Source organism: Cebidichthys violaceus, unplaced genomic scaffold (assembly GCF_023349555.1).
Source record: "Cebidichthys violaceus isolate CVI_PGR_0920_01 unplaced genomic scaffold, fCebVio1.0.p SCAF_24, whole genome shotgun sequence".
Classification (NCBI taxonomy): domain Eukaryota; kingdom Metazoa; phylum Chordata; class Actinopteri; order Perciformes; family Stichaeidae; genus Cebidichthys; species Cebidichthys violaceus.
Window position 1 is genome coordinate 3441943 of NW_027176417.1, and position 15562 is coordinate 3457504.

Genomic DNA, 15562 nt, shown 5'->3' on the forward strand with positions numbered 1-15562 from the left:
TTGTCGATCATTCACAAAAATAGTATTGATAAAAACCTTTTGCAGTTCACGCATAAGACCAGCAGATGTCAGTGCAGGATTAGTCACAGTTTCAGCATCTCTAATGCGATGCAATGCAATGAAGTCTCAATTGAAGAGCAGAGTGTTGTTCATTTTTGTACGACTAGTCGTTGCATATTTTCTTTTGATGTACTGTATACATTCACAAAATATTTTTTTTCCCAGTTTAAACTTTATCTTCTTTCTTTTCTCATAATAATAATAATAATAATAATAATAATAATAATAATAAAAATAATAATAAATCTTATTCGCTAAATTCCAAAAATGCAGGACTGCAATGGGGCAAATTAAATGATACATATATATTATATTATATTAAATATAAAACAAAAATAATAATACAATAATAAATGAATGAAACTGGGAGCTAGCATTAATTGATAACAGTATTCATCCTCGTCACAATAACCCACCACATGAACTGTTTATCAATTCATACAACAGACAACAATGTTATTGCCAATTAAAACGACCATATTCCCGACAGCCTTGTCTGTCTTTATTGAGACGTATCACCACAGAAGAAGAAGCCATAGAAAGCTGCATTACGGTCAATTGAACCTGCCACTCATTGGCTGAGCATCTGGCGCGCGTCTCCGCCTCTCTCATCATTCCGATCGCTCGCTCCCGCTTGCGGATGCGCGCAGTCCCCGCTCTCCATCGTCCTCCGTCGCGGAAAAACACGGAAGATTAACCACAACCCCCCCGACAATGAGAGGATTTAACGCGTAGCAGCCGCCGCTCCGTTGCACTTCAAGTCAAACCGTACGCGTTTGGGGTTTATTTCCCCCCCGCGTGAAAATGGCGACGGGTGCAGGCTGGCAGCCTCCGTGCAACACCAAGTACAACGTTACCCCGTCTCCAGCGTCCGGCATGTTCTACGACGGGAGTTTGACGCTGGAATACACCCAAGACCTGCACCTGAAGATGAGCAAGAAGATCGCGCAGCTGACCAAGGTCTGTAGGTGTGATGTGTGTGCACGATGCGGGACGTTGGTGCCCAAAAGTCACGCAGAGCAGCCTGGGATGCGGATGGAGTAGTACCGTGGAGGCTCGCGCTGGGATGTCATTTGTAAACAGATGGGGGAAGAATGTGGTGCTATGTGATGCTTTGTACATGTTTGGTGCAGGTCAGCAGGTGTGATGCTGATGTGTTTGTGTTTTGGAGCAGGTTTGAGGATATTTCACTGCATCCCTGCAGGGTTCATAGGTCACCATTAAAATACTGATGCAAAGGTTTGTTTTTCTACTAGGTGTTGTTGTGCATAGTTTAGAGGAAGTGAATGTGATGCATACCTAGAGAGAGTTCTCCTGTGATTATTTACTACAGTGTGCAGGCTGCTAGTATTCTCTACTCTGCTTTTACTCTGCCTGCAAAAAAAAACCCCAACTGTATTTCACGAGGGATTACACTGATGCAGCTGAGAGTTTTCCCCAGATGTTTTGCCGTAATTGCACCCTCTACCCCGCCACTGTTTAACCCGTGCATGCTTTCTGCCATCACGGGGCGTCCATTGCTGCTCAAGGGGCCCGGGGAAGTTATGTAATCTTGGAGGGATGCAGAGGTTTTGGCTGCTTTCTTTGTACTCCACCTGAAGCCAGTGTAGGAAACAGGGACGACCGTGTCGCCGCTGTAGTGGGAGATTTAAGGTGGCAGATACAGTTCACAGCATCTATGGGGCTTTTTGCCTTGGTGGATGGAATGTAAATAAAACTGATTATATGACAGTGCTTGTATAGGGGGAGACAAAAGCAGAGAGGACAGGAGATTTTTACATAACAGGTTCGGTGATACGATCACAGAATTAGACGCTGTGTACAGTAGGATGAGCTGAGCGAATACACACAACAAATAGATTGTGGCTATCCAGGGGGATTATCAGCTTGATTAAAATAGTTTGGAGGTGGAGAGATTGGCTGCAAACGACAGATTTAACACTCGGAGAATGTGACTAGGTTCAGTGGCACTCTTCTGGGTTTAGATACTGGTCCCCCTGTGTTCACATTGATTTCCTGCTCCTCAAACCAGAGAAATGCGGCTTAGATACCTGACAACCTGTCCAGGGTATTTGGGGCCTGCTATCAGCCTTTTACTGCACAGACTAGTCCAACTCAATTGAAACTCCATCGATGAGGCAAATAATTGTTGGTATGATCGGAGGCAGCCGATAGGTGCAGCCTGGCTGAAGAAGAAGAAGAAGAAGAGACTATAGTTAGAAACGAGGAGCACTTCTCTGTGTGGTGTTTCCAGAGTGTTTGCTTTTTAAAAATTGAAAGTGTTATGGCAGATTAATGTGGTTTTTTTTTTTTGCTTGTGTGGGGGTATCTGCAGGCGAACTATCTGCTGACTCGTGTTACTCTTCTGTGGAAACATCTTCAGATGCCGCTCGTGTGTTTCGTGTGTTCTTGGTGATTCTTGCATAAACTACATCCTCGTTCTCTTTCAGTACACTGCTGACGGCTCTGACTGTACGTTTGCAGCGACGTGTGTGTGTGTGTGTGTGTGTGTGTGTGTGTGTGTGTGTGTGTGTGTGTGACTGCAGGTGCTGCATTGTTTCCTCCAATAATCGTCACGCAGCGGCGCTTTGAGCTACTACAGGCAGAAAGTAGGACAAAGTTGTCGAACACATGAGCGTCGTCCTTTGCTTTGGACGTTTTCAAAGGAAGCGTCCCGCATCACCTCGTGATGGAGATAGATTCAACTCAAATGAGTGAGCTACGTTTCAGTTTCAGCTTTACAACGAAGAAGAGGTTTAACCCAAACTACCGACGGAGCACCTGGCTGTCTGATATCCACACTGAGCTTTTATTTCTCTCCCGCCTGCAAGCAACAAAGAGACCCGATGAGGAGAATAAAGCCGCGGTCCAGGATCAGGACCGTTATTGTCACAGCTCAGATTGAGACCCTGATTGCGGTCTGTGGCTGCAAAAGATTTCAACAACACATCCGGGATTTTGTCTTTCATACCATTACATCATTTCTGGCACGGAGCCACAAAGATGGCACGAAACATATATAATATAATATTAAAAATGTCAGAGCTACCATCTTTACTGCACGCACCTGGAGCACAAGTCCCAGTATTATCCTGTCTCTTTAATTTACAATGTGCACCTGTTTGCCAAGGTAGCAGGTCCTCGCAGCAAAAATATTTTATAAATGTTTTATGTTAGAATGATTGAGTTCTGGGTAAAATTTAGTGGCACACTTCCATTTAATAATAACAGTTGTGCGTTTGGATCACAGCCTGTGCCGTCTCCACCGGTTGATGCGAACAACTGCATGCTGGGAGGTCAATCGAGAGCTGAAACCAGATTCCTGTTGTGTGCGATGTGTTCGTCTGGTTTCCTAAATGCACTTATTGTTGATAGTAAAGAGCATGGAGATGATCTCATCTGAAGCAGTCGATAGCGAGGAGGTTTGAGACTCTAGACCCAGTCGTCGTAAACAGTTTTTGTCGAGCTTACTGGATCAGAGGATGTTTGCTTCTCCACACCGCTCTCTCCCAGCGTGCCCTTGTTCTCGCCTGCTGTGTGTGCGGATGAGGTTGTGATGTGGCGATGTTCTGGGAGGGGGGGGGGGGGGGGGTGAGTGAGTCCTTGGAGCATCGGAGCAGCACGACAGCGACAGGAGGAAACAGATGCGAAGTGCCTTGGCGCCACGACTGGGTGGACAAAGTAAATGCTGTCGTGTGCTTCTGCTAATCGGTAACAGAGACCGCGTTCACGGAGTGTCTGCTGAAGGAAAACGGTGGACTAAAAGCCACAAATGTCCGGGGATCCCGTTAAGACTCCAGCACCTCTGAGAATAGGACTTTCATTAATCCGTTAATTACTGAATATGATGGTAATCCTCTGGAAGCGAGCAGAGCGGAGCAACAGGGTTTTGGTCGCTGCAGTTGTTCTACTTTCGACATCAGTGACCTTTTTATTCCGAAGTTCAATCAATAGTGAAAGCGTCCGTCCTGGGTGCTCCATGGTCTTCATCACTCCTCACTCATTCTGCTCTATCTCTGACATCTCGAAGCTGACTTCAACGTCAAGAAAATCCCCCGGAATTGTTTTTGGGGACGTCTTCCAGGTTGTCAGGGCGGATAAGCTTTTCTGGAAAACCCACAGGACATCCAAACGTCCCATTAAATCCCAGGATTAAAGTCAGACTCGGCTGAGCTCGAGGGCTTTCAAGTCCATCGATCGTATGATAAACACATAATGTAATCAATCAACTAGCCTCGTGTTAGTCCGTGCTCACCGAGCGTAAAGTTTCATGCAAGAAAGTTTCACACTCAATGGTTGAAACTAAGAAGTTTTATTGAAACACGCGCTAACTATACTGTATGTTTGTATGTATACAGCGTTTAATGGGCTTTAATGCTTAAGTCTATAAAGAAATATAGACAAAGTTACGTTAACAAGCATGATCTAACCTCACCTTAGCCGTACATCGCTGCCATGCACAGATGATGTATTAATATTCCCATATAATAATATAATTCAAGTTTTTTTTACTCGATATGTTTTGTTTTTGTCTCCTTTCAACCACAGCCTCCACCTGAGATGTGACACAACAGTAATGCATCATAGCTTGGACTGCGACCAAGGTTCATATTGATTCATCTCCAGAATCATTATGTAATTCATACTGTCCAAGGATACCTTTTTTAATCAACAAATCTATTTTCCTCTCTGGTCATTTGCTGAATTTCTTTTGCAACAGAATCACTTCAAGAGAAAAAATGATTGCCTTATCCTATTTATGGAGAGCCAGCTTTAGACACAAATAGTAATGTGAAGTTCCCTTATTCCTGGGAGAGAGAGAGACAGAGAGGGAGATAAAAGGATGAAAGCAAGAGGGAGAGGAGAGCGAGATGAAAGTCGTTAAAATAATTGCGCATAATTGAGGGAATGTTTCCGCAGCTGACTTATTGCTGAGAACCAAACATCTCTGAACGCTTCCACTGAGCGGAGGTAAATAACAACATCCAGGTACACAGTGTCAGGAGGCAGACAACCACAAAATGAGCACAAAAAAAAAATCAATTCTGTTGACACACTTTCATGACAGTATCTTCAAATGACAGGCTGAAGGTGTTTAAGTCCATTATAATACCAATAGTAATACGTTTTATTTATAGAGGTGGGGGGGCTTCAAGGCCTCAGGATGCTTCCAACTAAGTGCTTGTCGTCTAACGGCAGCCGGCACCTTTCATTTCCGACAACAGATTTAGGGCGGCGGTGAGTTTTCCTCGGCAGACAATCGCTCCCACTCGTTCAGGTGTGCGGAGTTTAATCTCGTCTCCGAGGAGACGCTCTGAAGCGCTTTCCCTCTTTGCGTGCCGTGCAAACTCGCATGCGTGAAGAATACTGTAAATACTAGAAAGTACTAATTACACGTGTCATCACGCCTCACGGAGGGTAATTACCACGCACGTGTCCATTTACACACCGCATGTATCTTCTCGCCTCGTCTTTAAGTGGAACACAATGTGGAGCTTCTTAGTTCTGCAGGGCTGTAAATCAGCTGACCATGACTGAGTATTAGCCGCTCACAGGGGGGGCTTCAATTTGCTGAAGCTCAAGCTGCGGCGTATCATTTACCTGCAGCACGTATTACCTACTTATACACCTGAGGGAGAGCGTGACTGACAAGATGTTATTCACTTAGGCTCGTTTTGTGCAGCGGCTGGCGGACTGCGACCGCATCTGAGAAGCATTTGAGATTGTAGTTCGTTTGTGCGTTTGTTGAGGAATCCTTTTCTTGGCTTTCTTTAAGAAACATTTAGACAAAAAGAGAATTGCAACTGTCTTAAATCAGTGTGCGAAGCCTATTTCTCTCCTTTCCTGATGTTATTGGTATGGATTTTGTTGCACTCTGAATGCAGAGCTGAGCTATCGATCTGATATTGAAACAGTTAATAAGAGCTCTATATCACGTCCTCATTCTGACGTCTAATTCCCTTCCTGTCTGCAGGTCATTTATGCGCTCAACACCAAGAACGACGAACACGAGGAGGAAATCGAGTCCCTGAAAGATGCTCACGAGGACGAGGTACGAGCACACCGATTATACGGACACTCTCGCCACTCCAGGAACAACAGATACGTGTTTAAATGTGATCGCATGAGGAAGAATCTGGTGAAGCGACGTTCTCCTGAAGTGAGGATTCGTCCTCGCCTGCTCAGTGTTTCAGTGACTGGCAGCGCGCTGCGGTTGGGAGGAGAGGAGGACGGAGGAAATCCTCTCACACTGCAATTTTTGGGTGTCTGACCATATTTAAGCTGTCTGCAGGGAGCAGGTCAACGCTGCACTCTGCATGGGGCACTGTTGTCATGGTTTAGGGGGAAGATGAGCCCACATAGACGTCTCCAAAATCGCACAAAAAACGATTTATTCATTCAACGTGTTTCTGTTTCACCTTCATTTCAAGTTGTTCATCTTAATTGCACAGAGAGACGACAGTGTCTTAATTGAGATTGAGTAGAGGTTGATTAGTGTCCCCCCAGCATCTCTTATCTTCAACAGTTTACAGGTTAGAAGCCCGGCCCTTTCAGCTGATTAACTCACTTGATGAAAAAGAAACGACATAATGTGTGTTAGGGCTGCTAAAGAACTCCTTAAATTGAAATAGAATGAGAGGCATTTAGAGGCATCTGTATTCATTCATTCAGCTATTTCCTTTAATTTGTCCCAGGCGTGTATCTGCTCCATCTGTACTATAATTTGAGCGATGCACACTAACCAAAAGTGTGATTATTATGTCATATTGCTGCTTGATACCGCGAAAAGAAATCTTGTTCAATTACCAGCGGGCTGCAGCAGCTGTTTGAATAAAAACAGTTGTGTTTTAGTTTATTTTCTGGACTTCACAGAAATAGCGGCTGTAGATCAAAAGACATGATCTCCAGGTGAAGTTAGTTAAAACACAAGACAATATTCGTATTGCTTTCAGAGAGAAGCTTCAGTGCATCATGGTCCTTAATTTGTGTCGCTTTCAAGTGTTACATTTTCAAAGTGGGTCTTTTCTCCCCCTGCCAAGAAACTGTGCTGCCTCCTAGTTTTATTTATTTCTACCACTGTGTATGTGGGATTTGGAAATCCTCCTCATGGTGCAATGGAACGAGATACTTCTGTTTGTTTTGATATCACATCATATTGAATTCTTGTCTTAAATTGTCTCTGCAGCTTTCGGTGTGTTAACGGTTGTCGTCGTTGTTCCCCTTGCTGCTCAGGTCCAGCACATTGTGACCGAAACCAGAGACAAGATCATGCAGTACAAGAGCAAGATGGTGGACGAGGCGGACCTGAGGCGGCGGCTGGCCAGTCTGGAAGAATCTGTCGAACTCCACGAACACATGAAGAGACAGGTCGTTCACTGCTGCAGGGCGACGCGTTCGGTTGTGCTGACTTTGGTTGCATGAATTAGCAGTTGTGTGGTCGTTTCATGTGAAGTAATGTAACGCAGCTGTTCTGTTGCTGTCAGGCTTTAGCAGAGTTTGAGATGTACAGACAGAGGATGGAGGATTCGCAGCTCTGCACCGAGGCCCAGCACACGCAGAGAGTGGTTTCTATGAGCAGAGAGGTAAGGCTTTACACACACACACACACACACACACACACACAGTCACACGGCCTGTTAAAAGACGCTGTTTTTGCACTGGATTCACTGGCCCTGTTTAATGCTGATAAAACAAACATGTTATCCACCTTACTATATATTGTTCTTGTCAGTACTTGAATGCAACACTTGCAAGTTAAAGGCTCTATTTAAGACATTCACAGCCACTAGACGTCGCACTAGAGTTTTTGTGAGCAATGCCAAGTGACGAGGTAAGTACAAGCAAGAGGATGTACACCTGGGCTGTTATTTCATTGGTTGGGATATTCATTTTAGTCAAATTAGTACCATAGCGTTACCTCAAACATCCAGTAAAATATGCTTTAGGCAGCTAAAGGTTGATTCAATTGAACGCGAGCAATCGGCTTCATTTTCTGCTCAGGACCCCATTTCTCCACGATGTCTTGACATAACAAACAGTTGTTTGCTGCTATATTAATGTTCAGAATCTCACATATAGCTCCTTTAAGTGAGGCGAAGCACAAACGTGCAAGCATGCCACCTATTTCCACCAGCTTTATGACTAATGCACGCCATATCTGTGCTGTTCCACCAATATATACCACTTTTTTTTCTTATTTAAAAGATTAAAAAGTTCATAGATATTTTGACATATTTCTCAATATCCGGCTTATAGCTAATATTAATGGCCAAAAGCTTGACCGTGGGGATCCCATCTCCTCCGTTAAGCATCAGCATCTTTTGGATGCACAATATATCCAGTAAGCATTAAGCAGGAATTATATAAAGTTACAATAAACAAAATATCAAATCCTACATGACTACATATCTCACGTCACGCCTCATATCATATCATCTACGCCTGCTTTTGTAGAGTCTGAAGGCAGTGGGCATAAATGAACTCCTGAAGTGTGTTTCGATGTGATGAGCCGGTGGCTGAATGAGCTCAGTTCATCATCAGTTCATCTATGTTGGGATCTTTGTACGTTAGCGTTGGTGTTGCCACTGCCTTCACACTGTCCACCCCCAGCTTGACCAAAGAGACGCCCTCTTTACCAACCTGAACGCGTCTGCCGCCATCACATCCCATCGCATCCCATATCCCATTTTTGTATATTTTTTCCACCTCATGTCTGTCAGATCTTTTCGCTGTAACCGCAAAACCGCCGTTTCCAACGCGTCGGAGGAGCTGCGAGCATTTGTTTTGGCACCGAGGGAAATAACAAATACGTTTAGTGAAAGCATAAGGTAATAGAATTAAATATTCTGCACTTTTTCCAATTATTACAGAGGGATTATTCAAGGGATGCTGTGAGCACTTAGCTTGGCACAGGTTGAGACCGAGTTTGGCAGCAACACACCAACGATTCAAACGGAATAGTTTATGTTTCGTGGTTTCAATAGGTGGAGGAGATGCGTCGGGATTTTGAGGAGAAGCTGCGGGCGTTCAGCCAGACTCAGGCCCAGTTTGAGGCGGATAAACGACGAGCGCTGGAGGAGCTGAGGGCCACCCACCGCCACGAGGTGGAGGAACTCCTCAACAACCAGCAGAACCAGAGCGCCACCTCCACCGAAGACCAGGAGAAACTGGCCGAGCTCCATAGACAAGAGGTGGGCTAAGAGTGAGAGAGGAAGGAAGATAGAAGTGTTCTGGGAGGACTGAAGCATGTTCTCTTTTGTGGAGAGTTTACACAGCAAGTTACTTGATGGAGTAATTGCTGTCTTGGAGGCTTATTGAGTGTTTTTGGCTTTAAAAATTGAAAACAAAATCGGGTTGTTTTGTTGGTGCAGTGGGTTTATGAATATAATATAAACCTGATGTGGTTGTAATCTGGCCACGGGCCGTTGTTGCATGTCATCCCCTTGTTTTATTCCCATTTTTCCTTTCCTCTCAACTGTTAAATATCCAATATAACAGATTAACTCAATATGTCTCGTTTAAAAATAACAGATATGATGGTAAATGTGCTCAATATATGCTGTGCGGTTCTTCATTCCAAAGCTTCCTAAATGTGCTGTGGCGGCTCTGAGTCGCAACGCAAAGACATGCCGCCTCGTTTATCCCTGTCTCTCTGCGCAGGTGGAGGCACTGATGGAGAGGGTGGAGGAGATAACGAGGGATAAGGTCCGTCTGGTGGAGGAGTACGAGGCCAAGCTGGGCAAGGCTCAGGAGTATTACGAGAGGGAGCTGGAGGCCATGAGGAGAACGCACCAGCTCACCACGGAGAACCTGCTGGCCTGGAAACGGACCGAGGTAAAAACAAAAAAAGCCACGTGTTTGTCTCCTTGAAGCTCTGTCTGCTGCTTGCTGCAGGACAGGTAGAGTCAGAGGGGATGCGTTCACGTCTCAAGAGTGATCGATGTCGTTCTCTGCTCCTGTGAAGGTGGAGCTTCGTAAGGAGTTCCAGGCTCAGGAGGCAGCGCTGCAGCGCTCGCTGTCCAAGCTGAGGAGCGAGCTCCAGAAAGCACACGAGGAGGCCAGAGAGAACCGAGACAAGACCAACAGACTGCAGACGTCGCTGGCCAACGCAGAGGGAACCATCAAGGTGCGTGTGCGTCGGTGGACTCAGTGGATTGTTCTTCATGAAAATAGTACTAAGACATGCTTTTGCTGCTCATACAAACTTCTTGTATTTACGGTATTCCTAAAAAAGCGAAAATAATAAAGGGAAGTGGGCTAAATTGGATGAAAACAGTCGCAGAAAACAAAGACCAAAGTGAAAGCCTCTGGGCGAAGACGGTTTTCAAGAATCTCAGCGTGGAGGGAAATCTAATGTGGTGTGCTCTGATGGTCCTGCAGGCAAATGTGCAGAGTCTGAATAGCTGGCAAGCTTTATGTGACTCTCAGGCTGCAGTGGGAGAGATACTACGAGCGGGTTTTAAACTGCTGAATGTTGGATTGCTGTGGTTATAATTGTGGGAACATCTGCGTGTTGCAGAACCTGCACAAGCAGCTGGAAGAGGCCATCCAGGACGGAGAGATCTGGGTGATGCAGCTGAAGGACACGGAGTACGAACTAGACGGCAGCAGGGAACGAGTTCAACAGCAGGCTACTGAAATCCTCCATAAAGCCAGTAAGAGGTTCCTCTAGCTTTACGGTGTGCACAGATGTGTTACCGACATTTTAGGTAAACCGAGCAATTGTTTCGCAAAACAATAAGGGCCAGACAACTAGTTATGCTTCATTATTAGACTCGGTCTCTCGTTTTATTCTTGCACCTGATCATATCTCACACGGATCACTCTAGAAATCCACATTTGTTTAAAAACGAGAACTCATTTTATACATGGTTTATACGTCGGATTATAACACTTTTTCCTGGAATCGACATCTTCTCCTTGAGTCGGTAGCCGTGCAGTTTGCTACGAAAAGCTCCAGGAATATGATCTATGAACTATGACACAGTGCTATTGCACACTGCTGGACGAGCTCTTCACACCCTGAAGAGCTTAAGACACGCTCCGCTTCGCTGCATCTAAATGATCAGAATAAGAGCCCCTTCAAAAACGCACTGACTTGTTTGGAAAGGAGTTTGATTCCCTTTGAAAGCTCTGGATTAAAGCTTTCATAATCCTAATAATTTTTTCAGAACATCTGCTCTCTGTCTGCCCAATCGATTCCAGTCTAAAAACGCACCACACCACTCTCCCATCCCCCCTACCAGTTCTCTACCAGTCTATGAGCAGCCTGTCTTTCACAGGAGCTTTTTGAATAGAGGGATACTTCTGTGGAGATTGATAACAGTTGTGGTGGAGCCGGTTCTGATTGCCTCTTTGACACACTTTGAATTGGTTGTTCACAGGTCAGATCGGCTCCTTGCAGGCCACCCAGATGTCCCACGAGGCGACCATCAGGAACCTGGACCAGGAGCAGAGCCGGCTGAAGGACAAGCTCAGCCGGCTGGAGGAGGAGAGGGAGGCTCTGCTCAACCAGAGCCAGGCCTCCAACGAACAGCACAAACAACAAGTGCTGAAACTAGAACAGGTGCTGTGAACCCGCCCTTAGTCCCAGTCCAGCCACCGAGGAGGAAAACGGGTTCGTTAATCATTTCAACGTTTCTCCTCCTCCTTTGCTTCCCCCCCAGTCTCTGCGTGAGGAGCACCAGGGTTACGAGAAGGAGCTCTGCAGGCTGAGAGCGCACTACGAGGAGGAGATGCATCGCTTCAAGGAGGCGCAGGTCAGAGCGCTGGAGGAGTTGGAGGGGAAACACCAGTCCATGAGGGAGGAGGCCCAGCAGGAGAAAGAGGACGAGAAGAAGGTCCTCATGACGGTTCGTCCAATGTTAGGATTTACAACGAAAATGTTTGATCTGAATTATGATTCAGTGGTAACCGCAATAACTTTAGGACATTTTATTTTATGATATGTGGACACAGACAGAGGAAAACAGTTTCAGAGCTTGTTTGTCTTAACTATTTATTGATCATTTTCCCTTTTTACGAAAGCAGACATCTTGGTCCAGCTCATACATAGACCCCACGGTGGTAAAACTCTGGAAAGGCCACAGTTTTTATTGAAAAACAGGAATTACATCCAACTCCTGAGTGTCGCTCTCAGGGCTTCGTATCTCTCTTTTCGGTGCAGCACCATCAGCAATTACATTTCCTCCTCAGTGCGATTGGCCTCAGTCTATTAAGAAATATGTATCCCTGAGAAATGAGCCGCTCGCTCAACTGACTGCACACATTTAATTAGGTTAACATTAAGACTAAGTCGTGAAAACAACATCGCTCTCTCCCCGCGCGTTCCCCTCTGCGGCTTTCATCCTGTCATGTCTTTTTCCCTTCTTTCACTTCCTCATTCGCTCTCCATACAAATGACCTCCTTGCGAAGGAAACACAGATCAAATTACACAGTTTGAATTAAATCAAACCCTGATTCATTTTCACCGCAACGGCGTTACATTACCGACAACAAACGCTTGTAAGCGTCTCGGGAGGATTGAGCCGTTTCTTACTCGTCTCTGTTCATTTTGAAGCCTCTGTATTCTCCCATGGGCTTCCTTTCATGTGCCGATCAAGTGTGCTGTTTGTGATGGAAGCTACCGGCTAGTCCCACAATATGTCCCGCACCCTGGGACTTATATTACAGAGGTCCAGTTGCATTCTGGACTAGTAATCGTTGTCATTTCTCTGAGAGCCCCTCTTTGACTCTATAAACGCATAAATAAACTCATAAGAACCAGTTGAGTCGGTTTAGATTTCCCCACGTGGGCCAGTGAGGTCGGGCTGACGATGCAGGATGATATCACCAGAACCGTCCAGTCGCACGCTGACAGGAGAGCGGTTGTCGTTTTTTGATTGGTCAGCAGTATTTTTGTGTCCCCCCACCCCGCCGCCCACGCTCGTTTTTCTCCTGCTTGCAGCCCTTACAGCACATTACACCCGATTTATTCACGCTCGCACGGCTCCACCTGCATTCAGCGGCCATTAAGGATCCCATTCATACCGGAGCGTGTTGACGTCCAGTGGAAGTGAATAGGCTCAGAGGCACGAAGGCAGCATGATACATCACTAGCACAGAGTAACTCCCAGCATTGTGTCTCAAAAAGACCATCCCTTCAACATTACGGCTTATTTTCCGCCTCTGATATGATTACACAGTTTTAAATAATTTTGAGCTCAATGTTCTCCCCCTGTCTCTTCCGATATCTCTCCTCTTTCATAACATTTCTTCTTCTTTTTTTTTTGTGTCCCCTTTGAGCTCATGCTTCCAATGCTGTTTGAAGCTGACTGCTAATTGGTTGATTTTCATTGACATTAAATCCTGCCTCCGAGCCGAGCCGAGCCGGAGCGGTGTGTGTGAGCATGTGGGTGTGTGTTTATAGATCTCCCTGAAATTAAGGAGCGGTGGAGAGAGGGGCGATGATGAAAAAGAGGAAATATTATGTAAGCCGGAGCGTCATCTTTAAATTAACGTCTGTTTCCACACAAAGAAAAATTAGAGAGGATGCAGGAAGACGGAGAGGAAAGAGAAGACAAAAGTGTCGTTTTTAATCATTAAATCATTTTATCTTCATCTTTTTTAACTTTTACGTCTGTCAGCGAGATATTAACGAGTTTCTAAAACCGAGGCAATACAAAGACTAATTCTACTAATTGCTTGTTCTGTATTAATTCATAATTCACCACGATCTACTTAAAGCAATTTGAGACGGCGGCAGAATCGAGGCTTTGCGATCACGTCTCTCTAATCTCCCTGCCGCTGATTGTTCTCCTGTGGATGTATATTCATTAATTACATCATATGTACGATATTTCACTTACTATAATGTGAACAAGTAGAAGCCAAATGTTTGCACTTAAAACGATTAATAGATTATCAAAATAGCTGCTGACTAATCGATTTATCGTTGCAGCTTTAGTTAAAACCACACAACCGGTATTCTCTCTGTTATCCCACAGGGGACGTGCCGACACCCTATTTTTAATATCATTTATATCCTTGTTTTGTACGCCCTTATATCGTTTAATCTTGTTTCTATCTGCGTTTTTTTTGTGGGGGTTTTTTTATTCTCCAATGTTTTTACGGAGGAATCAATTGAACCTCGAACCGCGTGGAAGGCTTAAATCAACATGATGCGGTCACATCTACTGTAATTGGGTTAAAGAAAGAGGATGTGGATTACTGGTTGGCTCCCATGTGGATAAGATGAGACGGCCGGCTGCTTTACAGTTCCATCACGTCGCACGGGAAGCAGAGCAGAGCTTGGGAACATTCAATGTACAGAATTTACACAATGAAGCAATGCTTATCGAGAAGGATCTGGAAATTAAATGCATACATTTGTATGTGAGGATATTAATTGCAAACCTTCTGTGTGCACAGTGACACACTGTATATATCGTCATATGCAGCCCATTTACAGTCGCATGATCGTCAGAGTTTAGATTAGTCGTGCATTCGCTAAATTAGCGTTACGTCAGCGTATAAAGGGAAACATTTGATACAACTGAAATGATCAGCGCTTGAACTCAATTTCACCATCTGTCTCTGAGGATGTTATGGTGCTGTTTATCCAGCAGCACAGTGTTATTTCTAAAGAACTGCCACAATACACTGAAAATAAAACACATCCACTCAGCGGGTGAATTAATAGCTGAGGCAAACCAAGAAGTAGGAAAAAGGGCAGCGTTTCATAAGAGACGTTCAGCGAGGCCCGGAGAGGATTTGGTGCCGTGGTTTTGAAGGATTATAGAAACCGTTTGGTTGGTTGGTTGGATGAGATGGCCTTTCAAGTTTAAAATGAAAACTCCTTCATTCAGGCGCCGTGCTTCACACTCAACAACCGCCTCAACTCCATATTATGCCACCAATGGGATTTAAAGTGGCTTCTTAACTCCTGTCCTTTTTTTTTAGAGATTATGCTTTCAGAGGGAATACTGCAGGAATGAAAAGAAAGAGCGCCACGGCCTTCATAGTAAACATTGGTTCTTTTTTTTTTTGTCAGAGACATTTTCTCGATGAAGTTTCCTCTTCTTCTCATCAATCCACCTTTCTCTTCCTTCTCCTCTCCAGAAAATGAGTCAGGAGTTTGAGATCAAGCGTCTGTCGTTGGAGGAGCAGCGAGACCGCCTCCAGCAGCAACTCGACAACTTGAAAGAGGAGCTCTCGGCCAAGCTCAACATGGCCAATCAGGAGGTGCGGAACAGTGAAGGGATATTTTTCGGATGTTTTGAAGTGCGGTTGTATGAGGTACTAACCTCTCTGTTGATCTCTTCAGGTGTCCCACCTCCAGGAGCTGGTGAGGGAAGGCGAGCAGAACATGGGTTCAGCTCAGACGCAGATCAGCTGTCTGAGGGAAACGCAGGAGAAACTCAAGATTGAACTCGACGCTACTAGAGCTCGCGTCCGAGAGACCAGCAACCTGCTAACTGACCTGCAGGTGAGGGGAGCACACAGGCCTGCATACAGCTCCAT

At 45.1% G+C, this 15562-nt stretch overlaps 1 protein-coding gene across 2 annotated transcripts in view; it reads left to right on the plus strand.

Moving 5' to 3' along the window:
- Positions 1-721: 721 nt before the first annotated feature.
- LOC137879199 (protein FAM184A-like) overlaps positions 722-15562 on the plus strand; it is a 30060-nt gene continuing 15219 nt past the window's right edge. For both annotated transcript variants that reach the window (XM_068719857.1, XM_068719858.1), the window contains exons 1-12: positions 722-1020; positions 6035-6112; positions 7294-7428; positions 7545-7643; positions 9045-9251; positions 9721-9894; positions 10025-10186; positions 10580-10715; positions 11445-11626; positions 11727-11912; positions 15161-15283; positions 15366-15527. In XM_068719857.1, coding sequence (XP_068575958.1) covers positions 865-1020; positions 6035-6112; positions 7294-7428; positions 7545-7643; positions 9045-9251; positions 9721-9894; positions 10025-10186; positions 10580-10715; positions 11445-11626; positions 11727-11912; positions 15161-15283; positions 15366-15527 — 1800 coding nt within the window. In that variant the 5' untranslated portion in view covers positions 722-864. The remainder of the gene's footprint in view (positions 1021-6034; positions 6113-7293; positions 7429-7544; positions 7644-9044; positions 9252-9720; positions 9895-10024; positions 10187-10579; positions 10716-11444; positions 11627-11726; positions 11913-15160; positions 15284-15365; positions 15528-15562) is intronic.